The sequence below is a fragment of the Zalophus californianus genome, chromosome 7 (assembly GCF_009762305.2).
Source record: "Zalophus californianus isolate mZalCal1 chromosome 7, mZalCal1.pri.v2, whole genome shotgun sequence".
NCBI classification, from domain to species: Eukaryota; Metazoa; Chordata; class Mammalia; order Carnivora; family Otariidae; genus Zalophus; species Zalophus californianus.
The window spans coordinates 37,933,545-37,961,489 of record NC_045601.1 but is presented as its reverse complement, the minus strand read 5'-3'; the positions used below and the strand labels follow the sequence as shown (position 1 = coordinate 37,961,489).

General features: G+C 42.0%; 1 protein-coding gene across 10 annotated transcripts in view; it reads left to right on the top strand.

Annotated features, from left to right (window-relative positions):
* The window catches only part of NCOA7 (nuclear receptor coactivator 7), a 158,366-nt gene that overhangs the window by 6,263 nt on the left and 124,158 nt on the right, over positions 1-27,945 (top strand). For 3 of the 10 annotated variants that reach the window (XM_027603597.1, XM_027603602.1, XM_027603593.1), the window contains exons 1-2: positions 2,412-2,939; positions 27,016-27,128. In XM_027603597.1, coding sequence (XP_027459398.1) covers positions 27,079-27,128 — 50 coding nt within the window. In that variant the 5' untranslated portion in view covers positions 2,412-2,939; positions 27,016-27,078. Of the gene's footprint in view, positions 1-1,834; positions 2,242-2,411; positions 2,940-27,015; positions 27,129-27,945 lie in introns of those variants that run through there. The other 7 variants (XM_027603598.1, XM_027603603.1, XM_027603595.1 and 4 more) reach the window with 5 other exon arrangements.

Genomic DNA, 27,945 nt, shown 5'->3' with positions numbered 1-27,945 from the left:
GGTTCGATCTTTAGTGTACTAAGATTTCCCAAATTATTTTACGTATTTCATCTTATCTCCCAATTAAAATTTCACCTTCTATTTAGAGTGGCGCTGTCCAGAATAATTTTTTTGTAATAATGGAAATGTTCTATTCTATACAAAAGAGTAGTCACTAGCCATGTGTGACTCTTCAGCACTTGAAGTGTGGCTAATGGAATGAAAAAATACATTTTTAATTTAAATTTAAGTGGCCACAGATAGCAGGAGAGGAAGAATGAAGGGGAGTAAGTCAGAGGGGGAGACGAACCAGGAGAGATGATGGACTCTGAAAAACAAACTGAGGTTTCTAGAGGGGAGGAGGGTAGGGGGATGGGTTAGCCTGGTGATGGGTATTAAAGAGGGCACATTCTGCATGGAGCACTGGGTGTTATGAACAAACAATGAATCATGGAACACTACACCAAAACAAATTATGTAATATATGGTGATTAACATAATAAAAAAATTAAAAAAAAATTTAAGTGGCCACATGTGGCTACTGTTGGACAGCACACATCTAGCACACTAGAGGATAAAGGAATGATTTGTTTCTTCTGATTTCTCCAGAAGGACAGAGCTTGGGCAAATCAATAAATGCTAAATTAATGAGAAGGAACTAGTGAAGAATCTTTAAGAGGGGATTTTCTCTCCCTCTAAGCTGGGGAGCAGAAATCTCTATTATACCAGGACTTCCACTGTAATGTTATAATAAGCATACGATACAGTATGCAGTCCTAGAGGAGTTCCTGAAGATAGGAAAGAGGATCCTTAAGTTACCTTCAATGTTCTTGAAAGGCTGGCAAACATTTTATAAATTGCTGCTTACTACTTTTAAAATACATACTCAGTTCTATCTTTGTCTAATAAAAAAGATCACTAGTTTCTTGCCAAAACATGGGGTCTATATAAAGAAAAACAGAAGGGGACTCTTGGTGGCAAAAGGATGGAAACAAGTCAAGAATTGCAACTCACAAATGTCCTATAAACTGCATTCTAAGGCAGGCTTCTTTATAAGCATTGTTAGAGTAAGCAACTGTGAAATTCTCTTTAAGTGGCTTCGTTCTGTCATTTATGCATCACATATATACATAAACGTTTCTATAACTGAGTTATTCTGAATTTGGAGGTAAAATATCATGAATAATAAATGGTATCTTTTGAATATAAACTGGAGCTCTAGATCAAAGTGCTCAAAGTGGCCAAGTCATGTGCCACTGTTTCCTGACTCCCAAGCATTTCAGTTCCTACCTTGCTCCACATGAAACTCCTCTCAAGAAGTCTTAGCGATTTTATCAGTTTGTATGGCTATGGAACATGTCTTATCTTTGCCCATTTTAAAAAAGTAACCTTAGATTTCAAAATCATGAAAGCACTCATCAAACAAGTGTGAGAATGGCTCAGCTGATTTTTCTGGAGATCCCAATCAATCTTTTGATTCAATAAAATCAGCTCTTTGTATTTTAAGAGTCTAATTTTCCCTTGAAAATAACTTGCAAATAACACAACGCCTAAGGATGTAAACCGGAGGTCCAATTTTATATACGTTCAGTACAGAATTGGGCAATTATTCCATACCTTGCAAAATAGTATAACATGACCACTTGCAACTGAAATCCCAAAGCCCATAAGCAGCATCAACAGCTCAGAGGAGGCCGCTATCTAGTGTGCCTGTGTGTATGGCCTCTGACATACCAATGTTATCAGACCAGCTGCAGACTGTGCCTTTTTTTTTTTTTTTTTTCTGTGTGTGTAAGGGTAAACCTCAAGGCCAAATCCTCCTAGTCATCTTGCAGTGCTGGTCATGGGACCTTAGAGGAAACAGCTCCCAAGAGGGGATGGGAAGCTCACCAGCACTGCGCCGTTGCTGATGCAAATCCTCCCAACTAAGGCTCTCTCGGGTCTCTGCCAAGAGCCGGTCCGGAGAACCCAGTTGCTACGTCCCTACTGCTGAAGTGATTGCAGTTTGGCAGCACCCGGGATGCTGTACCAGGGTCGGGAGCGGGAGGGGGAGGATATGATGGGCCCCTTTGCGAAACGTAACGCCGGAAAGGACAGACGGATGAATTTATTGTGGCCAGTGGTCCCTAAGCTGGAAGGAAACTCAAGGCTTTAAGACTCGGGGAGACGCTTTATAACTCCAGCTCTGCTCTCAAAGCCTCACTTCCCACGAAGAGTGGTGGCCACGGCGGGCCAGCTGTAGGGGATGCGGCCCGGGGCGAGGTAAGAAGACCCTCCCAGACTTCACCGCCCGGCGTCCCGCCGGCCGGGTAGCAGCGAGCTCCCTCTCGGACGCGTCACAATGGGCCGAGGCCTGCGGAGGCCGCGCGCGCAGCTCTCCGGGGCGGAGCCGCCCGGCCGGGGCTGGGACTGCTCCGGGACAGCGGACGCTGCAGCAGCCGGGGGTGGCGGGGGTGCCCAGCCTTCCAGCTCGGAGGTCGCCGGGACGGGGAAGATGCCGCAGCCCGAGCCGCCGAGCCCCGTCGCGGAGCTCCCCGGCCCCCGCCGCTGCGGAGGGGCGCAGAGCGTGGCGCGGCCCGGGCGGAGCTAGAGGCGGGCGTCTGCACCGCGTCGCGCCACCCGCAGTTCCCCGCCTCCGGCCAGGCCTGTCGCGGCCGATGTCCTGACCGCGGGCGCAGCTGCAGGGTTGGCAAGGTGCCGCGCTCGAGGAGAGGCGTGAGGAGTCCTGGCGGCGCCCGAGTCCACCAGCTCCGGACGCTGGTCCCCGGGGGCACGCGCCTCGGCGCTCCTCCCTCCCGCCCCTGCTCCTCCTAGCCGCACGAACCTCCCCCGACCCCTCCTTCCACCCACCCTAGAGGATGCTCTCCCCCGCGCCGAGCAGCAGAGGCCACCGCTCCCAGAAATGCGTGCGCCCGATCCCCTTCTCCCGGACCCGAGGAGCCCGCGCCCCCGCCCTGTAGGTAGGTGGGTGAGGCGGGGACCAGCCCTCGCCGCCGGCCGCAGCTGATGCTGCCGGTGGGGAGAGGCGGGGGCCCGGGGCCAGGACTGGCCAAACTTGCCTCCCGCCCGGGGTCGGCGGAGCGCTCGGAGGTGTGCTAATGGCGCTGGGCGCAGACCCTGTTAACCTGACAACCTCTTCTGGAGCTCGGAAGGCCGAGCGGTGGCGAAGGAGAGCTCGACCCTTCCCCGCCCGCCCGCCTCCCGGCCCAGTGGGCTGCGCGCGGCGGTCGGGGGTGGGGGAGGACCCGTGGGCTAGTGGCTTATTTGGGGGCCGGGGTTGGGGAGAGGGGAGGAATACCGTTGGATTTTCAGCAGCTCAGGTAGAAATATGTCACCGTAATGTTTCGGCTGAATGAGCAGATGCGTTCTTCCTGTTTTAGCTAAACGTGTAGCCACGCAAAGCGTTATTTTAGCAGCACGTAGAAGTCTCCGGGGATTTTTTGTATATTTCGGAACTGGCTGTGTATGAATACAATTGATGGTTCAGTCCCTTACAATAAACATTTTAGGGCCAATTAGGGAAGGTCCTTCTAGAAGTCAGATTTTTCCGGAGGTAGATGAGGCTGGGGTATTCTCGTGTTGCCTACTCAGGAACCTCCTGCTTTCGTGAAGGGATGTGTGTTAAGAGTGGCAAGTTTGACACAGGTGTCGGGAGTTGAGAATCTGCTGGAAGGATGCACCCAGGCGGCCAGCAGAGGCAGCCTTGGGCGCAGCCTAGTAGGTGTTACTGTTTGTGTATTTGAGAAACTGGTTTATGAATTCTTTCTTTTCCCCAAGTGTGAAGTTCATACATGAGGGCTTTGGGCAAGATTATCTCTTCAGGGGCTATCTTTTTTTAAATTTTATTTTATAATAAGCAAGCAGGTTTAGAGTTTTGGAAAGTAGGTCATTGTGAATTCCAATTTTATATTAACGTGTTAAGGTTTAGAGCTTTGGAAAATGAGCCAGTGTCAGCTCCAGGAGGACAGAGTCTTGTTCAGTTCTGTAATGCTCTGCGTCTGATGCGTGATGGGTGCTCATTAGTTATTTGTTGAATGAACTGTGTATTTTAGGCTTCATCTAAAAACAGTTTAGGATTACAGTGTATTTGTCTTGTGGCTCTTGAAGTTTAACTGGATTTTTAAAATTGCCTGTTTGTATGAAGTGTCAAATTAAATTGTCTTAACATTTAAGTATGAATTTTGGCATTCTTAGAACCACATGCTGTCCTTTTTTAAATTGTGTTATTAAATGAAGTAATTCTCCTCAACCCTTAATGTAAGTGCATTTCATGTCAGCTTGCAGATTTTCTAGTCTTGTTGGTAATCAAATATATTTCTATTAAACTCTCAAACACAATTTCAAAAATACAATTCATGTTTACAAGAAGATTCTGCTACTCCAGAGGTAACAGTGTTTCGGTTAATAAGTGACATATTAACTCCGTTTAGACTTGAGTTGTAGATGATCTAATTATAATGTATTTTATTACAGGTAAAGATAAAAATAAAGCATTTAGGGGTGTCTGTGGTTCCTAAATGATTCAAAATATATGGTATAGATACATATTTTCAACTGTACAGGTTTTCTTTACTATATAAGCGTATCAATTTCCAAATTTGACAATTTGCATGTGTTGATGGTATAGTGGTGAGCATAGCTGCCTTCCACATTTCACAATTTGGAAATCAGGGTTTTGGAGGGTTCAGTGTCTTTTTGCTTTTAAATTTTATGTTATCTTGGAAGAATCAAGGATAACTGCATCATATTTCATTTGCTTTATTTTTGCACTGTGAAATTTCCTGTTTTGATTTTGTTTTTATTTTCCTGTTATGTAAGCTTTATGAATCAGTATTAACCTTTTTTCAGTAACTTTGTTTAACATAATTATCTGGGAGTGGTCCAGTCTTTTATTTGCTTTCTTTTTTTGGTCATTTTTTTTTTTAAAGATTTTATTTTTAAGTAATCTCTACACCCCACATGGGGCTCAAACTCACACCCCAAGATCAAGAGTCGCATGCTCCACAGACTGAACCAGCCAGGCGCCCCTTTTTTGTCATTTTAATACCTTGCTGCTATCCTCACTACATATTACCCCGAAGACTTATTTTCATAAAATAACAGTAAACCATAGTTTATTGCTATTGCTTCTCCAGCCTATTTGGGCCTTTCCTAGATGGTGAGGAAATCACACTTTTATGTAAAAGGTGGTAAGATTGGGGGAACCAACAGGGGGAGGGAACATATGAAAAATATTGTGATTTATTAAAATGAAGCAAATGTCCTCCCCCAAATAAAGTTACTTACATTTTATACATCTTACATTTGTAATCAAGAATATTGAGCAGTTAATTAATTCACATTGTTTTTACTTGTTCACTTTAATTTCTCAAAAGAGCCCTCAGCTGTGGGTACAGTAAACTCTTTTTACTTTGTTGCAGATAGTAAACCCTTACTTGTTCCTTTGACAAATAGAAATTGAGTACTTAGGCTGTGCTGACCCTCTTGGCCTTGAAACCAGTCAAGTAAGAGCTAGTTTTTAATCTCAGAATGGGAGAGGCATTTTTCTCTGTGTGTCCTGCATCCAAATGCACAATGCCTCTGTGATTGGATGACTCACTATCAGGGCCCTGTCTGGTGAACCCCCAACATCCCGCCTCCATATACACCACTGGAATGCAATTCTAAGACCAGGTATAGTCTGTCCTCCCTTTCTGAATCTTTCCTAAGGTTTTATTGCCAAAACCTCTATCCCTTCCTTGCTAAATGTTATTTACTGTCCTTTTTTTTTCTTTTTTATCGCAGCCTATAAGTTTTGTTGTTGTTCTTTACATCCAGTGGGATCCACTCAATTTACATATGTTGGAACCAAAATTGTTATGGTTGCAGAGAAAGTATGGAAAAGAAAATTTGTATGACCTTGAATTTCAAATATGGAGAGGTGGTGGTTGAAGAATAATTGTTGTCTACTAATCTCCCCTGAACAATGGTGTAGAATGCCTTTATTTCTGTACATGCCAGAGAATATCAGTTGTCAGCTTATGAATTTGATCTGAATCTTAATGGAGAGAAATGATGGTTCTAGAAGGTTGGTGGTAATAAAGGCCATAAGGTCCACGCATTCCATTCCAATTCTAGATGTTAGACTAGGAGTCTAGCCAAATTTTCAGAAATGATGTACTTTGGTGACTTGTTTTGCAGCTCTTGCACCCCACCCCCAACTGTGCATATGTGGAGGGATTCTACTATAACAGCAGTTACAACGAACCTAAGTTAGGTTACTTAAGAGATGTCCTTACCAAGATCATCGTTCCTTTTGCAGCTCTTGTGTGAAGACCCAGGGAAGTTCCATTTAGCGATAGAGGCCAAAGAAAAGATTTACTTGCCCTGCACAACTGTTCTGTGCCTTTTTTTCATCATGCAAAACTAGCATCAGATAATTGATTATATTTCCCTTTCTGATTTGGCAACTAGCAAATGCTGAATCAAATTTGCAACTTGATTTTAATAACCCTATAAAAACCTATGACCTAATATTGATGTTCTAACTTTCCCTTTGGTATTGAGCTTCTGTACTACCTTGTTTTTCTCATTTCTGATTTTCATCTAATTACATTTTCCCACTTTATTGAATTTATTTATTTATTTTTTAAAGATTTTATTTATTTATTCATGAGAGACAGAGAGAGAGAGAAGCAGAGGGAGAAGCAGGCTCCCCGCCGAGCAGGGAGCCCGATGCGGGGCTCGATCCCAGGACCCTGGGATCATGACCCGAGCCGAAGGCAGACGCTTAACCATCTCAGCCACCCAGGCGCCCCCACTTTATTGAATTTATTATTTAAAGCTGACTCATTTCCTTTGTGAAACAAGGCAAAACATAATACATAAAACCAAGTGAAAACATTTGCAGAATCGATCTCTGGACACATATGTTTTTGATTAGCAAATTTAATCGATTCCATTAAGTATGTTTTGAATAAGTGTTGCAAGTTTAGTATATTTGAGGTTATATAGCCAAATGGAAAACAATGTTCCATAGTTTTGCAAAACTAAATTCCATTTATTTTGTAATATTAAATTTGCGTCCACTTACCACCAATTTAAAATTGGTCAAACCATTCAGTTTAAGTCAATTATTTCTGGAATCTACCTTATGTGCTTTATTAGACTGAACAGGAGATTCATTTCATATAATTTTTAAAAAGTCATTTTTAGCCAAGGGGCTAGCCTAAACTAGCTTAACACTCACCACACCAAACCTCAAATCTGACCTCTTTCATATCAGTAATTTATTTGATCCATCTCTGTTTTAATGAATCAGATTACTAGATTCTTCTATGTGCCTCATTTATTTGCCATAAAATTTAAAAGATCAAGCTAAGTTAATTGACTAAACTTTCTTCATTCTGGTATTTTGACAACTACCTGTTAAGTTGGTTGAATGTAACTACATAGTTATTTACTGTTATTTATCTGAGTTATTTATATGATGCGAAGTTCAGTTTGATAATGTTTTCACCCAGCTCAACAGAGAGATTGGCCCTTCTTAAGGTTCAGTCATGCGTGTGGTCCTGGAACCTTTGGGGCAAAAATAATCTGAATTCAAAAATGCAGTGTGAAACTTTAGAGTCGTCTGAAGAGAGATGTGGGTAGATTTTTACCCAGAAGCATTTCATTTCAATAACCTCTATGTCTTTTTTAAAAATTTATTTTTGTGGTAGGTACTACCTTCATGTGATTCAAAAGATACAAATGGGTATATAATCAAAGGACTCCCCTTTCCCCAGTTACGTGCTTCCCCTCTCCACTGGCGACAAGTGCCATTCATTGGGAATCCCCTGGTGATTTTTATGCATCTACAACCAAGATGAACATTCGGCCTGCTTGTTTTATCTCCCAGCCATTTCTCAAATTCCCTTCTCTCCATTTCCACTGCCCTTGTATGGCTCCTCAGATGCTTTGGACTGTTGCCTGCATTTTACTTTCGGCTGCATCTCAGCTCACCACTTTTCAGCCAGTCTTCCTTCTCAACTTTCCTCTGCGAATCATCCTACACAGGGAGGAGTCCGCCAGAGATCTTAGTGGTCTCTGGGACTCTGAGGAATTCATCTGTTGCCCCCTGTACCTCCCTGTCATGCATTTGGCCCACAATTGTTCTTGACTACCACCCTACCCCTGCCCTAAATTATGGACCCTTTATGAAAATCTGATGAAAGTTCATGGTCTCATCACGCACCACACACCATTTTGCCTGCACATCCTTGTATATGGACGCCAAGTTAAGAATCTCTGCTGTCATACAAAACTGCTTGTCACTTCTTGCACATGCATAGTATATGATTTTCCTTCTCCGTGCTGCTGTTCCCTCTGCTTAGGACATTCTGTGCTCCCATTTTCCTTAGCAAGCCCCACCCAGTTCTGGTGTCTTCTCTAGGGGCCATTCTTAGTTGAGATTCCATAGACTTATGGAGACTTCCCCATGTAATTTAGTGCCCCAAATCAGTTTCCATACTGGGAATAGGCATTTCTCATAAACAAAAAAATTGCTTTTCTAGTAGAAATTAACTCTGATTTTGGATAGCATGCTAAGATTGGTTAAAAAAAAAAAGCCCAGCTTGAAGCTTATTTAACCATTCATCCCTCTTCTCCTCTTCCCCCCAACCCCCCAGTAGAATACATGCCTGTATCATTTTCTCTAGCATCCTGGCTTCTCTAATTCTCTCTCAGACATTGTGTTAACACTCATTCAAAATAACTTTCATATTTCATTATGGCCCTCATCTTGGAGAGTGTCTTTTATGCCTCCACCCTTGGGTTTCCCTCTGTAATTGATACACAGAGTGGCAAAAGCTTCCAAATAGGATGCCATTAAACATTGACCCTGACAGATGACATGAACTGTCTGGAGAGTGGTCTATCCTAAGAAGTGACTCTTATGCATGCGAATGAGGTATTTTTAATTCCAAGCCAAGTAATCAGGGTATCCTGTGTGCTCAGTTTTATTGCAGTGTGCCTGGCACGAGGTAATTTGCTGTTGACTGATTAACAGAGGATTTAGAGAGTAAGAATATAATAGTGTTTGTTCAGCACTGTTCATGTGGAATCCTGACTGGTGGATGATTCTGATCACTAATCAGGTATGCCTTGTAGAGTAGGAAAAATTTGCAAGATGACTTTGTAGGTATGAGATCCTTCAAAATCTTTGATTTTCCTGCTGTAATTCTGACCTCACTCAGCAAACATCAGATTTACTGATTTGTTTCCTCAGACATGTTGATCCTAGGGTGTCCTGAGTGGCAGTAATGAGTTTCCTAGCCATTGGATGAGAATAGTCCCTGCTGTATGATGTAAAGCACAGTCTTGGGCCATTAGTGAGTTGGGAGTGTCTGCTCTGTCCCGGGTGTTTACAACTGAGCCCTCCTTCCTAGGTCCTGGTGATTCCTTCAACATATTGCCTGTCAATTGGGTCCTACTGAAACAGCTCATTAGCAGCCCTCTGATATCTCAAATCATAGCACTTTACAAAATAGTTTAATTTAATATGCCTTAATGCTTTATAAAACATTCTAGTAAGGAATTGTTTTAGTCCATTCAGGCTGCTATAACAAAATACCATACACTGGGGGCTTATACACAGCAACATTTATTGCTCACAGTTCTGGGAACTGGACGTCTGAGATCAGGGTGTCAGCATGGTCGAGCTGTGGCAAAACCTCTCTTCCAGGTTGTGGACTGCTGATACCTCATTGTGTTCTTACGTGGTGGAAGGAGCCAGGGATCTCTCTGGGACCTCTTTTTTTATTGTTATGTTAATCACCATACATTACATCATTAGTTTTTGATGTAGTGTTCCATGAATCATTGTTTGTGCATAACACCCAGTGCTCCAGGCAGAATGTGCCCTCTTTAATACCCATCACCAGGCTAACCCATCCCCGTACCCTCCTCCCCTCTAGAACCCTCAGTTTGTTTTTCAGAGTCCATTGTCTGTCATGGTTCATCTGCTCCTCCGACTACTTCCCTTCATTCTTCCCCTCCTGCTATCTTCTTCTTTTTCTTTTTTCTTAACATATGTTGCATTATTTGTTTCAGAAGTACAGATCTGTGATTCAACAGTCTTGCACAATTCACAGCGCTCACCATAGCACATACCCTCCCCAATGTCTATCACCCAGCCACCCCATCCCTCCCACCCCCCTCTGGGACCTCTTTTATGAGGGCCCTGATCCCACTGATGAGGGGGCTGGTCTGACCTCATGACCTAATCACTTAGCAAGGGCACCACCTAATACTATCACCTGGGCATTAGGTTGCCAACATATGAATTTGGGGGCGAGGGACACAGTCGATAGCAGGAACAGGAAATTCACAAAACAGTAACTACAAAGAGCCAAGACAACACATTCAACTTAATTGCACCAGAGAAATGCAGATTGTAATTAGATTTTTAAAAGTCCATTACGGTGCTGGCAAAGTTGAGACTGGGTCATGTTCCTTTTTCAGGATGGTGAGAGGGTCTGTTGGTGTACTTTAGATTGAGAACAGGTTAGCTAGTAGAATTTTTTGGCACCGGTGGTTTTATTCTAAGAGCACCTCCTAAGGAAATCAGGAATGAGGTTCCATTTCAACGATCAGCACACTGTCTCTGGGGGGCCTGTGGAGTGGTCCCGGGGTTAGGAGGAGAGCTACTGGAACCAGGTGCCCGGCTTGGGATCCTCTTCCACCGTTTACCAGCTATATGAACTTAGGCACGTTAGTTTCTCCTTGATTTTCTCATGTATAAAATGAAGATAATAGTATCTACCTCCCACATAGCATTGAGAATTAGATTAATATATGTAAAGTACTGTCACAGAGTAAGCAACTGTAGTAATTAGTTATCATCAAGGGTGACAGTTGGAAAATTTGAGACAAATCCAACAGTGGAGTCATTTTTTAAGTGATAGTATATAGTTTACCAAACTGTATGCACAAAAGGATCCTAATTTGATTTTAAAATGCACCTGCATAGAAGAAAAGACAGGAAAGTGACAAAATAGTAAAGCTTTTTCCCCATTGATGGGATCATAGGCAATTTCTATTTTTTGAATTTGTATTATTCGTATGTATTATAATGATACTTGTTAGAAATTACCAAAATTTAGGTGTCCTAGGATTCTCATAGTCTCAACTTTTCTTTACCAAATGCATATTCATTTTGACGTATTTTACTTTCTCTTCCTCCTTTCAAAGCTACTAATATTTCACTTCCCCAAAATTTTCACCCACATGCCATCTGCTTCACATTTTTTGCACTTAGCTTGCTTGTTTTGGGTATAGATCAGCCCCAAGGCCAGTTCTTCAAGAATAAGTAGACCAAATGAGATGATTGATGTTTTAGTGGTGGTGGCTTTCTCATGGAGGTTTAAGCGAGAAAATGCTGCTAAGGCTCTGCATTGTCTCCGCATTTCAGGCATTCATCTCTATCTCCCACTCCCCACCCGAATGAACTTGGCGCCCCAGTACCTCTCTCACACACACACCGGGTAATTCCTGCCTCCGGCCTTTTGACTGCCCCCTTTATCTGAAATTTCCTTGCCCTTTTCTTCCTTTAAAGCCACCATTCTGCACAAGGTTGATGCTTAGTTCCATGAACACTTTCCAAGACATCTACTCTACCCCTGGCTTTAGTTATTTTGTCACTTAACTATTTGTACCACAAATTAAATATTGGCTTGTTTTATGGCTTCGTTGTTCTTACAGTAGGCTGATAGGACTGTGTTTTATGTTACTCTCTTCCCTTCTGTTTTCTAGCAATGTTGTTCACATATGTGCACATGGGACACAGGAAGATTGGGTGGTGTTGTGTTGACAATATTCTTAAGACATGATTTATGAGTTTTCCCTTCCATTTTTCTTCTGTCCAACCTTCTCGTTCCTTTCTTTTCAAAATCAAAATATTACCTCATTTGGTTCTCTCAGTCTTATAGATATTTAGCTGAAGTTTTGGTAATAAATTTTCATTCCCAAAGCCTAAAAAGCTAAAGAGCTCAGTTGCAGAGAACACCATGGTTGGCAGTGGATTTACAATTGGGGTCCAGTAATATACAAACTAATCCTAATTGCAAGGACACCCTATCATCAACTCAAAAATATTGCTTGTTTGATCAGGACAATTTAAGGAATCTTCCAGAGAATGTTTAAAGTTTATAAATATGATAGATTCTCATAGATCTTGCATTTCCTGGAAAGGACAAAAATCCTAGGAAACGCTTTCATATATCTACCCTCGTAGTCTGGGCCAGTGGTTTCCCAACTGGGGTTCATGTGCCCCATGATGGTAAGGGAAGAATTTGCTAGAACGTCTGTATCATCTTTTCATGATTTCTATTTTTGTTATATGTTTTATAATGCATATATTAGTGCAGAACACATGTTTTTTATAAGTAAAAATATGCTCAGATACTTTTATTGATGTAGAATATAACTTTTAAAAATGGAGACCACTGACCTAAATAAAAGGTGAGACCTTATCGTTCCATGCCCTGAAGTCAGTTTCTGTATGGTATTTAGCCATAACAAATTAAAAATGAACTTACTAAACATAAATCCTGTGCTAGCCTAAACTAGAAATTGTCATGTGTGTATGTGCATGTGCCCATGCACATAAAACATAAGACACATTCCCTGCCTTTAGAGAGTTTACAGTATGATTAGAAGGATGGGGCATGATGAGCAATCAATTAGAAAATGATACAAGATAGGGCTCCCGAGTGGCGCAGTCGGTTAAGCATCTGCCTTTGGCTTAGGTCCTGATCCTGGGTCCTGGCTCCCTGCTCTGCGGGGAGTCCGCTTCTCCCTTTCCCGCCCCCTATCTATCATGAATAAATAAAATCTTTAACAACAACAACAACAAAAACAAAATGGTAGGGGCGCCTGGGTGGCTCAGTCGTTAAACGTCTGCCTTCGGCTCAGGTCATGATCCCAGGGTCCTGGGATCGAGCCCCGCATTGGACTCCCAGCTTGGTGGGAAGCCTGCTTCTCCCTCTCCCACTCCTACTTGTGTTCCCTCTCTCACTGTCTCTCTCTCTGTCAAATAAATAAATAAAACCTTTAAAAAACAAAAAACCAAATGGTACAAGATAGCATAACTATGCACAGGAAACCTAGCAGCGTGAGATGGTTAGACTAAAATCGCCAGAGTATAAGAGCAGCATAATATGTGGGGATGCTATATTCTCAGAATATTTCAAAACCCTTTTTATGTTAAGTTTATTTCTTGATAATCAGGTCAGTTCTTTGTCCCCCTATTCAAATAAGCTATGTTTAAATTATCTCCTAGGTACAGATGTTAATTAACTGTGGGGGCTTTCTGCTCTAATACTCAAAAAATTCTACCAGTGTTCTCAATTACTGGCTCACATTTCTTTAAATTATAAGAGGAAGTGGCAGAATAGCCATGGTGGGAAAGTAACAACATTTTTGATGCAGTATTCTTTTGGAACAATGCTAGTGTATACAATTTAAAATAAGTGAATTAGAGGGCGCCTGGGTGGCTCAGTCATTAAGCATCTGCCTTGGGCTTGGGTCATGATCCCGAGGTCCTGGGATCAAGCCCCGCATCGGGCTCCCTGCTCTGCGGGAAGCCTGCTTCTCCCTCTCCCACTCCCCCTGCTTGTATTCCCTCTCTCGCTGCGTCTCTCTCTGTCAAATAAATAAAATCTTTAAAAAATAAATAAATAAAATAAGTGAATTAGTTTCCTAGGGCTGCTCTGACTAAGTAGCACAAACTGGGTAGCTTAAAACAACAGAGATTTGTGCTGCAGCTCTGGAGGCTAGAAGTCTAAAATCCAGGTGTTGGTAGAGCCTTGACCTCTGTGGAATAAGAGAAAAGCTCCCTTGCCTCTTCTGGCTTCTGGTGCTTTGCTGGCTGTCCTTGGCATCCTTGGCTTGCAGCTGTGTCACCCTAATCTCTGCTTCTGTTGTCCCCCAGTGTTCTCCCTGTGTGTCTCTAGCTTCATATGGCCATCTTCTTAAAAGGACACTGGTCTTATTGGATGAGAGGCCCACCATACTCCAGTATGACCTCATCTTAACTAATTGCATCTGCAAGTACTCTTTTTCCAGATAAGGTCATGTTATGTGGTACTGTGGATACAACTTAAACATTTTGGGGGGCGGGGTAACACATTTTGCCTCATAACAAGAAGTAATATCAAAATCTATAGGTGAATATACCAAGATGTGCATAAATTACCCTTGGTGTCGGATGATGCCTTCTTATGGCTAAACTTCCATAGCCACACACATTGGTTATGGGGTAAATGACAACTGGAAGGAAAGGAAGCTTTCTTGGCTATTTGTGTCAATTGGCTGCTTCTGTCTCTGGGCTTTGGTATTCCACGCCTTGGTAGAGTTCTTCTTCTTCTTCTTCTTCTTTTTTTTTTTTTTAAGATTTTATTTATTTATTTGACAGAGATAGAGAGCACAAGTAGGCAGAGAGGCAGGCAGAGGGAGAGGGAGAAACAGGCTCCCTGCCGAGCTGGGAGCCCGATGTGGGGCTTGATCCCAGGACCCTGGGATCATGACCTGCGCTGAAGGCAGCTGCTTAACCGACTGAAGCACCCAGGGGCCCCGGTAGAGTTCTTCTTATAGACAGTAGTATGTACTATATGGCTTTGATCTTCCTGGTAAAAATCCACAAAATAATTTGTGGATCAGGATATTTCTAAGAGTGTTTTGGTTTTTTTGTTGTGATAATGCTGCATAACAGCCTCCAAATCTTAGTGGCTTAGAACCACAATTATTTATTTCACATTCATAAATTGGCAGATTGACTGCGGTTTGGCTGCTCTTGGTTGGGTTTGGCAGGGGTGGGCTGGCCTCCAAAGTTAAGGTAGGAGTTCAGGTCTATTCCACGTGTCTTTATCCTGGGACAGGGCTGAAGAAGGAGAAGTTGGTACCTGGAGCATGCTCTTCTGGAGGAGAGCAGAAATTTGCCAGGCCTCTTAGAGTCTCAAGTTGAATTAGGTACACTGTTAATTCTCAGTCTGTTGGTCAAAACAAGCCACATGGCCAAGGGGGTAGAGATGCATACTCTGCGTAGTGCAAAGCACCCCAAGGTGGCATAGCAAAGGGTACAGATGTATATTTCTCTTACAGGGAGCAAGTGCATAATTGAGAACAACAATCCAGTCTAGCAAAGGGCAGTTTTTCTTGTGAGTTCTACAGGAACTTTTATGTGAAGCAACTTAATAAACCTTTAAAAGAAAATGTATTAAACCGTAGACTTGGTTTCTTAACCCAATCTCTTGGAAAATTATAGTTGAATTCACATACTTTTTTTTTTCCAAGTAAAGGTCATAATACTTCACAATACTGATTTAATTTTGTGTTGGGTCGATATCCTGCCCCTTAGACACTTTTTATTATGCCTTCTTCCTGAACCCATATTTGTATATTTAGCACATTTTCGATTGTACTGACCAAAGTACCACTTGACCCTCTCGGTCTTTACATTAGACATCTGAGGCAGACGCCGGTAGAATCGTCCTCTTCAGCATGCTCTGATAGGGAACATTTTCATTGAGGGTAAAATGTTTCTGGTTTACAGATATGATTGTTGGTCATGTGGCACTGTCGAAATATAACCACGAATGGTTGTTTTCAGCGAGATCCTACTTCAGGCGCCTTCCCTAACAACACTGGCCCGTGTGAACTGTCCCTTTTTTTCCCACTAACACGTCTCTGTGCATAAACACATTTTATCAGTCATTAATTTTTAACCTACCCATTTTTTTCTAATTGTTTTATTTATGTTAATTTTGTCTCCTTGTAAAAAAAATCAAAGTTTTCTTAGAGCCTGTTGAGTCCTTTTTGTGTTCATAGGTTTTAGATAAATAGTACAGTGGTAGGAATAAAGCAATTTTTAGTAAATGCTTACTGAATCGAAGAGATTGCATATAATTACGTGACAAATCACTGTTTTGAAGTAAGTATAAATTATTTATTGCCTCTTGTACTCTCCGTGTAAATAAATATACTGAAAGTACATTAAGAAGAGTGATGATTCAATTACTTTTTAGTTTGTATTTTTACAAGTATGAGCATATGCTGGTGTATTTTGAAAATGCATTCAGTTGCAGATACTATTCCATAAGAGAACAAAGAAGCATGTCGCCTTTTCCTTAGTGAACTAGTTTACCTGGTAGAGTAAACCTCTATGTCTCTTGATAGTTCAAAAGACACTCAAATTGAATTGTTGAAAACCAGTGTTCGAAGCCCATAAACTATATATTCTTTGTAAAGGCATTCCACTGATGACATCTTTTATCCTTTAAATTTTATTGGCTTTGTGTGCATCTGTTACCTCTAATTCAGATCTACCAAATAAACACCTCCCACTAAGTGATAATAATAACAACAGTAAATGAGTAGTTGTAACCACTGCTCACATTGATTTCTGTCCTAAAATTGAAGGAGTCGGGGCATGGTGACAGTATGACAGCAGATGCTGTGAGCCCAGGGGGCTGGCACAGTGATTCACATTGGCAACTGTCCTCTACAAGGCCTCGGGGCGCAAACTTCAGTTCTGTACCAGTAGACAGAACGCCAGAAGAGTGTGGAGCTTATTCCTTTGGGGCCAAGACCAGAAGAGGTCTGGGGGAAAAAAAAACAAAAGGGCAGAGATCCTAGGATTTTAGCAATAGGTCTGATAATATTAAAAGCAAGTCCAGAAGTAACTGAGGACAAACTTCTGTCTCCTGTCACCTGTTCCTTTGTTAGTGCTCTGTGGTACGTGCCACCTTTGGATTCATCTTAGAGATCATCTGAGGGTGATCTTGCAGTGCTGGAGCAGTAGTAGGGGGTGTCCCCAGAAACCACTTCTGAGGATGAGGCAGGCGGCAGATTTTTCCCCACTCTTGTGAAAGACAATCATCTGCATGTAGCAGACGCCCAATAAATAGTGATTGATGGTGAGAAAGAGGAAGTTTTCCCTGTGTATGAGAAATGAGTTTGGCAGAGTAGACTCTGTTCTGTTTTCATTGCCTCTAATAACTTTCTATATGACTTTCTGCATATTTTTCTCCTCTAATCTGTCTGTGCACTGGTAGAAAGCTGTGCGAAATGGAATTCTTATATTCTTATGAATATTAATGAGAATGCGTGCAGTACATTAAAAGCCTCTGGTAGAATTTTTATAGAATCATGATTTGTAGCTCTAAAGAGGACCTATAATTTCAGTCCCTAGGAACAAAGGACTCTTGCAACTTAAAATCAATAAAGAAATATTATTTTAAAAAGATGAAAATTCCATTTGTTGATTCTCTGTCTTTACTAACATTCAGTGGAAAATTAATTGGATTGGCAGAAGATTACATTTCATAACAAACAAATGAAAGGTCAACTGCTAAGAAATATTTCTGGCGTATTCAAAGTTATGTCATTACTTCTGTCCTTAAGACTTAAGAGAGAATTCATTTAGTTTAGTGAATTAAGGGAATGTTCTTTCCAGTTAGCTCTTTGAAAGTCTAATTCAGTGCAGTAAATATTTACTGAATGCATGGACGTGTTTGCTGCAGTACTTTTATTAATGAGTAGTAGTGACTAGCCTGAATACAGTTCAGGATTTACATCCTAGAAGACAATTGGCCAAAAAGCTGGTGTTCACCCTCTTGTTCTTTTAATGGTGGGTAAATGCAGGAAGAACCAGGCAGTTGAAATGAAAATTCTGTGTAGAGATCTAGCCTAGCATTAGAGGCCATTATTAGTGGGTTTGACTTTGGCATCAGGTAAAGCTAATTATTCTGGCTCTCACTCTATGGCTGTTTGACCTTGATTAAGTTCTTTAAACTTTCTGAACTTCAGATTCTTTATCTGAAATGGGTGAAGACTATTAACTCCCTCATACAGTCATAAAGATTAAACAGTGTAACAGCATCGACCAGAAAACTTGACGGTTAATGTTCGCTAAACGTTTAACTGTTGCTGATTGCTGTCATCCTTATATCCCTGGAGCTGCCTGGCTTCAGTTAGTTTCTGATATGATTTTTTTCTGTTTGGGGCAAATTTGAAGCTAGCTCTTCAGGTGTTATTGAAGGTAGGTATCATTTGTGTGAATACTTGAACATTTGGGTTCGCTGGAGAGAATTTTCTGTTCCATGGGGCACTAGACGCTATAGACACCTTTGGGACGCATTTAATCTCTTAAAACAGCGCTTTCCAGATAAAGACGCTGAGGACCAGGAAAGCTGCATAGATTGCCCAAAGTTACATACTTCAGAGATGCTGGAGTCTGGATGTTAACCAGGCCTGTCCTGCTTCATTGGTGCTGCGATGCCTAATAGCACGGTTCAGAGAGGTCAGGTGAAGCACGGGCATCTTGGGAACAGAGAACTTCCCGTGTGTGGAGTTTATATAATCTCAGTTTTGAAGGAATTTTTGAAATTAAACATTTTTAATTTAAAAAATTTAAATATTAGTTTCCCCACTGAGCTTGACTTTCCTCTATAATAGTAGTTCTCAATGAGTTTAGTATCCCCCCCCGCCCCGGGGCAGGATGCAGTTTGTTTCCCGTGGATATTGGGGGAGGGGGGCACTACTGGCATTTATTTGGGGGAGATGCAGAAGTGTCAAATGGCCTGTAATGAGCAGGACAGTTCTAGACAACAAGGAATTGTCCCTTACACTCAGGAATTTTCTATCTTCTGTAGGACCTATGTGAATATTTATTGGGACATTCTCAAGAAAAGAGAATAGCTTTAAATTACCGTGTTTAGAAATAGTCAATTATTCTTTATAGCACTAGTTTCTATTCTTTCTTTATTTATTTTTTTTTTTAGAGATTTTATTTATTTGACAGAGAGAGACACAGCGAGAGAGGGAATGCAAGCAGGAAGAGTGGAAGAGGGAGAAGCAGGCTTCCTACAGAGCAGGAAGTAGGAAGCCCAATGCGGGGCTTGATCCCAGGACCCTGGGATCCTGACCTGAGCTGAAGGCAGGCGCTTAACGACTGAGTCACCCAGGCGCCCCACTAGTTTCTATTCTAATGTTCTCTGCACCCGACCCTCGCATTACACACCCCCTCCTATCCCCCTCACCTCTGCTTTTTCATTTTCCTATACTTCTCGTTTGTAATGAAATAGTTTCTTTTCTTTTTTTTTTTAAAGATTTTATTTATTTATTTGACAGAGAGAGAGACACAGTGAGAGAGGGAACACGAGCAGGGGGAGCGGGAGAGGGAGAAGCAGGCTTCTCGCCGAGCAGGGAGCCCGATGCAGGGCTCGATCCCAGGACCCCGGGATCATGACCTGAGCCGAAGGCAGACCCTTAGCGACTGAGCCACCCAGGTGCCCCAATGAAATAGTTTCTGATCCCACTTCTCCTATAGCTGAAATTGCCCTATAGAAGTAGGTGCAAGCATCTGAGTATTTCATTATGTCTTTTAGTAAACTTGTGCCTGAAAATTTGCTTATTGAAATACCTGTTATAAATGACTTTCCTTTGGGGCATTATATTGATTTCATAAAATTAAGTGTGTAAGTAGGTTATATTAGCTATGAAATTCATTTCAATATTATAAAGGGCATATTATGAAATACCTACTTATTTAGAGGAGGGGTGTTGATTTTGATAAGGTTGAGAACTGCTGGTCTATAGCCATCTCATGAAATGGTTATTCAGCTTGTGCTCAGTCACTTTTGGAGATTAGGAAGCCCCCCTATCAGCTGTTTGCATCTCTCTGTAAGACAGTTCTTCCTTCTGTTGAGCCAAAACCCATCTGCCTCCATATCTAATGTCTGGTCCCAGGTGTTCCCATCAAAGGTCTCCTGGTACAAGCCTAAATCCATGACCAGATAAGATCTTTCAGATATTTGAAAATAGATCAGTTCACTCCAACTCTTTGCAGATGAACCCTGACCAGCTCCTTTGACTATTAATCTAAAAACTTGGTTTGATGTCACTTAACCATCCTGGTTGCTCCACTTTCCTTATATTTCTCCTTTAGTGTAAGAGCTAGAGTTAAATGAAATCATCTTGATATATTCTAATCCTCAAGAAGGGTGGCACAGACCATCATAATCTTTTTTATTCTGGGTTAAGTTGTTTGGTTTTTTGTTTTGTTTTGTTTTTGGAAGGAAGGGCGGTAGAATATCACTACTGGGTGTATGGAGCTTACTCTCACCTAAGACTGCAGGTCATATTCACTTGTGCTAATGCTAAGCTCTGTCTCTCTCATTCCTTAGCTCACCACCCAGATAAAGAACCTCAGGTTCATATGGGGTAAATTCCACCTTCCTACAGATAGCTGAGATCTGTCTGAATCCAAATGCTATTATCCCGGGATATTATTTATCCCTCTTCCAAAAGTCTAATAAGGAGGTCCCTATTGTCCTTCAGGTCAGTGGTAAATCTACTGATGAGGAGAGGGGCTAAGAACAAATACTGCATTAAGCTATTAGTATCCACCCTCCAGGCTGAAGATGGAGGTCAGCTCCTGGCTCTGGATTGAGGTCAGTTGGTCAGCTCATACCTCTTGGTACAGTGGTTCAGTACTTTTCTTTATCCATGTAATCATCGAAGCATCCACCCATGTCCAGCCCACATTTCTCCATCTTATCCATAAGCAGATCAAGAGAAACTTATCAAATGCTTTTAAGTACAGTTATATTGTATTTTACTTCATTTCCTTAATGTATGAGACTAGTAGCTCTGTCCAAGAGGGAAATTAGGTCAGTGTAATGTGAGTAAGCCCCCACTTGCTGAACTTCCTCCCCTCCACCAGCTCTGCACTCCAGCCATCCCAGACCACTCAGGATTCTCTGGGGACCACACATTGCCTGATGATGGCTCGCACAGCCTCAGTCTGCCTAGTGAGCCCAACCTCTTCTGCTTGCATTGTTGGGGAAACATCCAGCTCTGGTGTCACCTGTGAAGTTGCCTTGACTCTCCTTCCCTTCTTAGCAGTTAGTAGCTTCCCTCTGTGCTCTGCCAATATCAGAGGACTTGCCACTTGTTGTACCAGGTGATGGGCTTCGCTTGCCTGTTCCACCTGAGCTTCTTGGCCCATGAATGCTGTCTTCATATTTTAACTCCAGCAGAGTACTTGGTCCAAGGTAGAGGCTTGAAAAAGGGGTCTGCTCGTTTATTTTTGTTCTGCTGAGTGGTTAGTTTTCTGTAAACAGTGTCCATCCCAGGTTTCACTGCCTCTTATTCCAAGTCCTGGCCAACCTGCCTGTCATGATCAGTTCTACAGTTTTGCTGGGAATCTCTGTAATGATCTGCAGTGTGTAATTTAACACAATCCCTTTTCTAACTTTTGTTGAAAATTAAAATGTATTTGCCCATTGTCAGACTGCTGGCACTTTCCACATCTTTGATAATTCTTGACCCTACAGGTGACTTTTTAGAAATCTCATATGCACATTCTCTTCTTAGATGAAACATATAAAATGATCTAACTAGCCTAGAGATGGGTCTTCATTTAAAGTATCTGGGAGTTTTGGGTGTCTGGGTGGCTCAGTCGGTTAAGCGTCTGCCTTTGGCTCAGGTCATGATCCCAGGGTCCTAGGATCAAGTCCTGCATCAGGTTCCCTGCTCGGGGAGTCTGCTTCTCCTTCTACCCCTCCCCTCTGCTTGTGCTCTCTCTCTCTCAAATAAATAAATAAATCTTAAAAAAAAAAAAAAAAACATCCAGGAGCTTTGATGAAATCTACTTCTCCCTTTTTTTCTTTTTAAGTAAACTCTACACCCAGTGTGGGGCTCGAACTCAGGACCCCAAGATGAAGAGTTGCATGCTCTACTGACTAAGCCAGCCACGCGCCCCTCTCTGTATTTGTCTTAAATGAAACATTTGTTTAATTCTCTTCAGCTAATTCTAGTTCCTTAGGCGATGAGTAGTGGAATAAGAGCTGATGAGTTCTCCATTCATTTTGCCATCCATTGGCTTTGCCCCATTTTCCCAAATAACAGAGACCATTGGCCTGTCCTTGATCATCTCCTTGATTCAGGCATAACTTTTTAACTCTTGGTTCTGTTCTATGTGCTGTTTTCTGTTGTTTTGGTTTTGTGACACACATTTGTCTACTTGGGGACATTATCCCCTGGTTGCTCCCCTTATGTGTTTGTGGCACCCTTTTGTATCTGTTGCTATGTCTTTCTTCCCAGGTTTCCTGTTAAAGAATTCAAATTCAGACCTTGGTTAATGCTGAAATTTGAATATCCTTCCTTTGTTTAGATGATCGTGGCTTTGAGAAACATGGAACACCTCTTCTATTTCTGTAGAAGTATAAGTATTTTTGAGGAGGAAATATCTGCATAGGAAGGTCCAGTTTGGTCTGTCCCCCAAGGGCCCAAACTTAGTGTGACCAAGCCTCAAAGCATGTTGTTGTCATTATTTCATTTGTATAACAGGAAACATATTGTGGGGAAAACAATTGATGGACATCATAAGTACACTGGTGTTTTTCTAGTCCAGACTGGTTATACCTGAATGTGCAAGGAGCTGCAAGGTGTTAGATGCGAAGCCAGAAAGCCACCCTGGGCTCTGTGGGTCCATGCTGGTTTGATGTACTTCGGAAGTCTCTTGTCGCTCTGTGCTTAAATTCTTTCTGAGTGGCACCATGGTCTCAAACAGGGAGCACTTTACAGGTAATAACAGTAAATATTTTGTCTTCAACACAGCGCTTACAAGGTAAGGATTTTGTAGGTGCCTTTTATTTGCATAATGAACTGAATTTAGGTTTAAATTGACCATCCTGATTTAAGATCACAAAAAGAAACATGTAGATAGATTCATCTTGTGCTTCCCTCCTGAAATTCTTTTTGATCTGTAATGTGCCGTAAATGCAGGAGACTTGTAATTCAGTGTTTGGATGAGTCTAGAGTTTATTGATGTGAAGAAAAGTCAACATTAAATGAAAGAAGGGCTTTTAAGAAGCCCATTATAACCACTTATAATGGAAAATGCAGTTCCCATTAGAGATTGATTTAAGGAGCTCTGGTCCTTCAGTGAAGCATGAAGGCTGCTATGCGGTCCTCTGTGCAAATCATTTTTATAGCATCCTTTGCTGTTCTCTTCCTGGTTAATCTCTTGGTGCGTCTAGATCTGAAAGGACTGCATATGTCTTGTTTAAGGAATACAAAAATTCCCAGAAATTTAAAAGAAATCAAAGATTAGTATATTTTTTCTTTATCAAATAGAATATTAAAAAAAAAAAAAGCTTCGCAAGTTCTAAACAGACACAGCAGCACCAGATGTCAGTTCTTGGATCATTTAATCTTTTTCTCCTGTGCTTATTTTTGTCAATATTTTTCCACTAGAACCAAATATTAGTTTCTGGCTCAGCTTGCAATATAAAAATTTTCCAATTAGATTGTTATGACTTCATTTTTATTCATGAGGAGAAATCTAATAAACAGGGATCATCACATATGGTGGCATGCAGGAGAGGAACTTTAAAATAAACCACCTGGCCCAGATCAGGGATTCTCATCCTTTCTGGTGTCTGAGAGAGAGAGAAACTGCTTTGCATCTATATCCCTCACCCCCAAGTTGTTGTTATTATTTTTTTGCCTCCAAGTTATTCTTAATTGAGAGGGAGGGGAGAATTCTTGGATGTATATCAGTCTGCCATACTAATTGACCTTACCCCAAGCCTGGATTAATTCCTTGCTTAGCTTTTATGTGGATTCACTACCTAGTTCTGGGTTAGGTATTTAGGGAAGTAAAAGGAAATTGTGAAACACGGTGGTTTTTGACCTGAAGGCGCTTTTGGTTTGTGGCTGAGGAGGCTAAGTGAAGCAGCGGTGTCACACAGCGGATGACTCAGAGCTTCATGGTAAGTATTCAGTGACCTGTGAAATAAGCTCCTAAGGAAGAGAAAGGAGAGCACACAAGTGGTCAGGGAAGGCTGTAGAGCAGAACTGGGCCTTGTGCTAGGTCTGGTCAGATGGAGGAGTGTAGCCAAGTCCCTTGAAGCTTGGAGAAAGAGTAAGGATCAAGGTGCGGGGGTCAGTGGCGGGGGGGGGGGAGGTGGTGAAAGGACCCCATGGGGGGGTGGTGAAGGGACCCCCACTGGGTTCAGGCCACAGTGTGACTGAGCTCTCGGGAGAGTTGGACACCACTGTCTTTTCTTTTTCGTCTTTCTTTCATCACCCAACTTCTTGAATGAATGCTCATTCCTTGAGGCATGGCTTCTACTCCTACCCCTCTGCTGGTGCAGTTCTGCTGGAGGGCTCAGGGACCCCCTCCCCCCACACCCAGCTACATTTGCTCTGATCTGCAGATTCTGCACCGAGGCATTGGGCACTGTTGATTCTAGACTGCTTTTCCTCACTCATTTCCAAATATTTCTGGCTCCAAAGGTTATTGAAAGGCATTGAAGCGTGCACCAGACTGGATTTAAATCCTTGCTCCACCACAGCTGGTGCTGTGGAACTAGGGAAATTAGTATCTCTCAGCCTCCATTTAGTGAAAATAAGGGTACCGTACTTACAGGGTGGTTGTAAAGATTAAAAGAGATAACATGTGGATAATATGTTGAAGTAAGTAACTTCTGGTAGGCAGGCATTATGATTGGTTCCCTTTTCTTACCTGGTAGCCACTCTGTCCTTCCTGCCTGAACGTGCCTTGTTCTTTTTCTGTCCATACCTACGCCCAGCTGGTCCCTCTTTCTGGAATGCTCTCCCTCTTCTTTTTACCTACTGAAATCCTCACTGCCCTGAAAGACTTACTTTATCACCTCAATCAAAAGTGAACTTTGTGTCTTCTGTATTCTTACTACCTTTCTTCGGACAACTCCAAGTTACTACCTTGCGTTTTAGTGTTTTGCATACATCTTATTTTCCCTACTGGGTGATAAAGTCCTCGAGAGCAGAGGGCACATGAAGGACATGGAGGTAAAGCAGTCAGTCAGACTGTCCCTGTTGTTCCCATGGAGGGCTTTGCGCACGGCTGTCACGTTTGCAGGGTGTTATCATCGTATTCCTGCTTGCTTGCTTTTCTTTTTTTTGACTTAACCACAACCATATGCTGATAACTTCTAAATCTTTTGCCGCAGCCCTCACCACATTCGTGTTGTCAGCAAAATCAAACATCTGGTGAATGTCTCCAGCTGACTGTCCCACAGGCACCTCGAAGGCAGTGTGTCCAAACCCTGTTCTTTACCTGTGTCTGCGCCCTGACCCACACCCGGTTTGCCCCCCTCATGTTGACTGTGTTCTCTCTGTGGTGTCACTCTCTATGCAGCCCCTGCAGCAGAAGCCTGGAGGGCATTCTTCATCTCCCCTCTCTGAGGTTGTCCACACTGAATGAGTCACCAGACCTTGACTCATTTGCCTCCTAAATATTTCTTGAGCGCATCCCTGCTCTTTCTATGTTGGATACTGCTGCCTAAATGTGGGCCCTCCTCTCGGAACTAGTTTTGCTATAATTTCTTCCTAACAGCTCTATTTCACGCTGACTCAACCCTCTCAAGTCCCTCCTTCCAGTGTGGGTGTATCACAGTCCCTCGTGTAAAACGCTTTGGTGACTTCCTTTCACGTACATCAGGGATGAGAAAATTGGTTTTATCTCCTGTTGATCAGTTTGGTAATGTCTGTAAGCGAGTGCGGCCCTATTGCTTGGTGATGTCTGACACAGGAGCCACGAAGGGGCAGGCGGCACATAATGCATAGCTGGGATTAAGATCAAGCTCTTTCGTGTGACAGAAAAGGCCTGCCATGACCCTAATCCTGCCCATGTCTTCCTCCATTGCCCTGCTTCACGGTTAATCCTGGAGCAGCAGAGAAGTATCATGTCTTCTTGTGTTGTGCATGCTAGACCTGCTTCCCTGTACCCTTTCAGCAGGAAATCCATACTCATCCTTCTAATCGTCGTGTGCATGGGGAGTACGTGGGGTGGGCCGTGCATGAGGCCGAGTGTTCTTCCTCTGGGCTCTCATGGCACCTGTGCCTCCTCCACAGCAGTCGGTATCCCATTGATCTCAAATCCTAAACATCTCCCTTGTAAGACAGTAAACTCTGTTAGGGCAAATACCGTGGCTTCTTCATCTTTGGTCTCTGATACTTATCGTAGTACCTTCCATGGAATGTGTATTGTGAATTAAATTGTTTGTTGAAGGGGCACGTGGCTGGCTTACTCAGTAGAGCAGTGGCTGTTGACCTTGGAGTTGTGGATTCAAGCCCCGCACTGGGTGTAGAGATTACTTTAAAATCTTTTTTAAAAATTGTTCATTGAATTGAATTAGCAAATAATTTTGATTGATGAACATTCTTTGCTTTTACTTTGATACCCCTCAGGATGAGAGGATAGATTTTAGGGAAGGTTAATGCTTTGCAGAAAATTTGAGTGAATCAGGCACAAAGTAGACACTGGAAATTTTTGAGCAGGGGAGTGGCATGATGAAAGTGGTATTTAAGGAAGATTGATCTGGAGACAACCTTTTATTACAGGTTTAAGCAAACGCTCCTGGGAAGCATAGGTGAGGGTAGTAGGGTGGGGAGGGCAGAGCAAGCCTATAAAGCCATTTTGAAGAATAGCTTCCTGAGGCTTTATACTTTCATTTCCACATTTGCTCGAGTGGGATGTAGTCGCTGGCATGTTTCCGAAAATAAAATAGAACACTGATGTTATTTTTAAAGAAAGAACATTCTCGTAAAATGCGTAAGTGATCCGTTTTTCATAATTATGTATGAGACCTATTCATGATCAATTACCTATAAAAAGTGAATTTGTAAATTTAGGCTGCATCGGCAGCCTAAAATCTTCAAAAAAAATCAGTGGTTTTCATTTTAGCACATTTCGAAATAATTGTTAATTGTAAGGAAAATACTTCAGTCTAATTTTCCAGCCACCTTTTATTTTAGTTTAACACTTCCATCCTGATGGTAGGTTATAAACCCCCCCCCCCCCGCCATGGACATTTGCATTTCATGTATTACTCATGTGACTACATTTACTGGTTCAAGTTTATCTTCCGTTCATGGCGGGCCATGTAGCTCCACTCTGTTTTATTCTTCATCTTGGCTGTTATAAACTTCCTAATTTACAGTCACTTTGTTGTTTTTTTATTATAGGGTTATGATTCACTGATTTAAAAGAAGGACTTTTCCAAATACTTTGCATTTTGATTGTGTATTATGGATACCAAGGAAGAGAAGAAGGAACGGAAACAAAGTTATTTTGCTCGGTAAGCATTGCTTTGCAAAATTATTATCAGTATTTAAATGTTTGTGGGGGGACTTTGTCCTCAAGTATTAGTTGGCATTCTGTGTTTGGCGAGTGTTCATAAAGCAGGTGTCCAGGAGAAGTTAAATTGCGCTTTGTTTTCATCCTTTTTCTTACTCGCAGTAGAGGAAGAACATTCGGTTCTCGTCTTTCCATCTTTGACAGTTCTCTCAGGCCGGTGCTGCCCAGGGGATCTCGCACCATCATTACGCACTGAGCTGCATGTTGCTTGGGATCCCACATTTAGCAACCTACATTGAATCTTAGATCCCAAATGCTTAGTTCCTGCTTCTCTCATAGCTTACTTGGTTTAGCTATAACTAAAAATCTATGACATATTTTAAGCTTATTACCTTGTTGGGAGTCTGTTACTGAAAAGTATTTTTGTAAGTAGATGGAATGGATGAAATTCTACCATTGGAGTTCATGTCATTACTAAAGCTGAACTCATCCAACATATATACAGTTGTTGGTTTGTGAATAGATGTAATCTAATAGATGATCAGTTACTCTTTACGGATTTAGCCATATATTGGGCAGGTACTCATCATAATAAAGGGCATGATATGCTAAAACACCATTTTGATAGAATGTGTTCAAACTCGAAGTGAGAACACATAGGCTTAAAATTATCATTATGGTCTCTTAAATTGAAATATTTCTAAGAACTGGATTCAGCCTCACCACATCCCCAGTCTGTGCTTGTTAAAGATGCATTTCTTGTTTTCCAAATGTAAGCCTTGGAAACTAAAAACCAAAGTTTTTTGTTGGTATTTTTT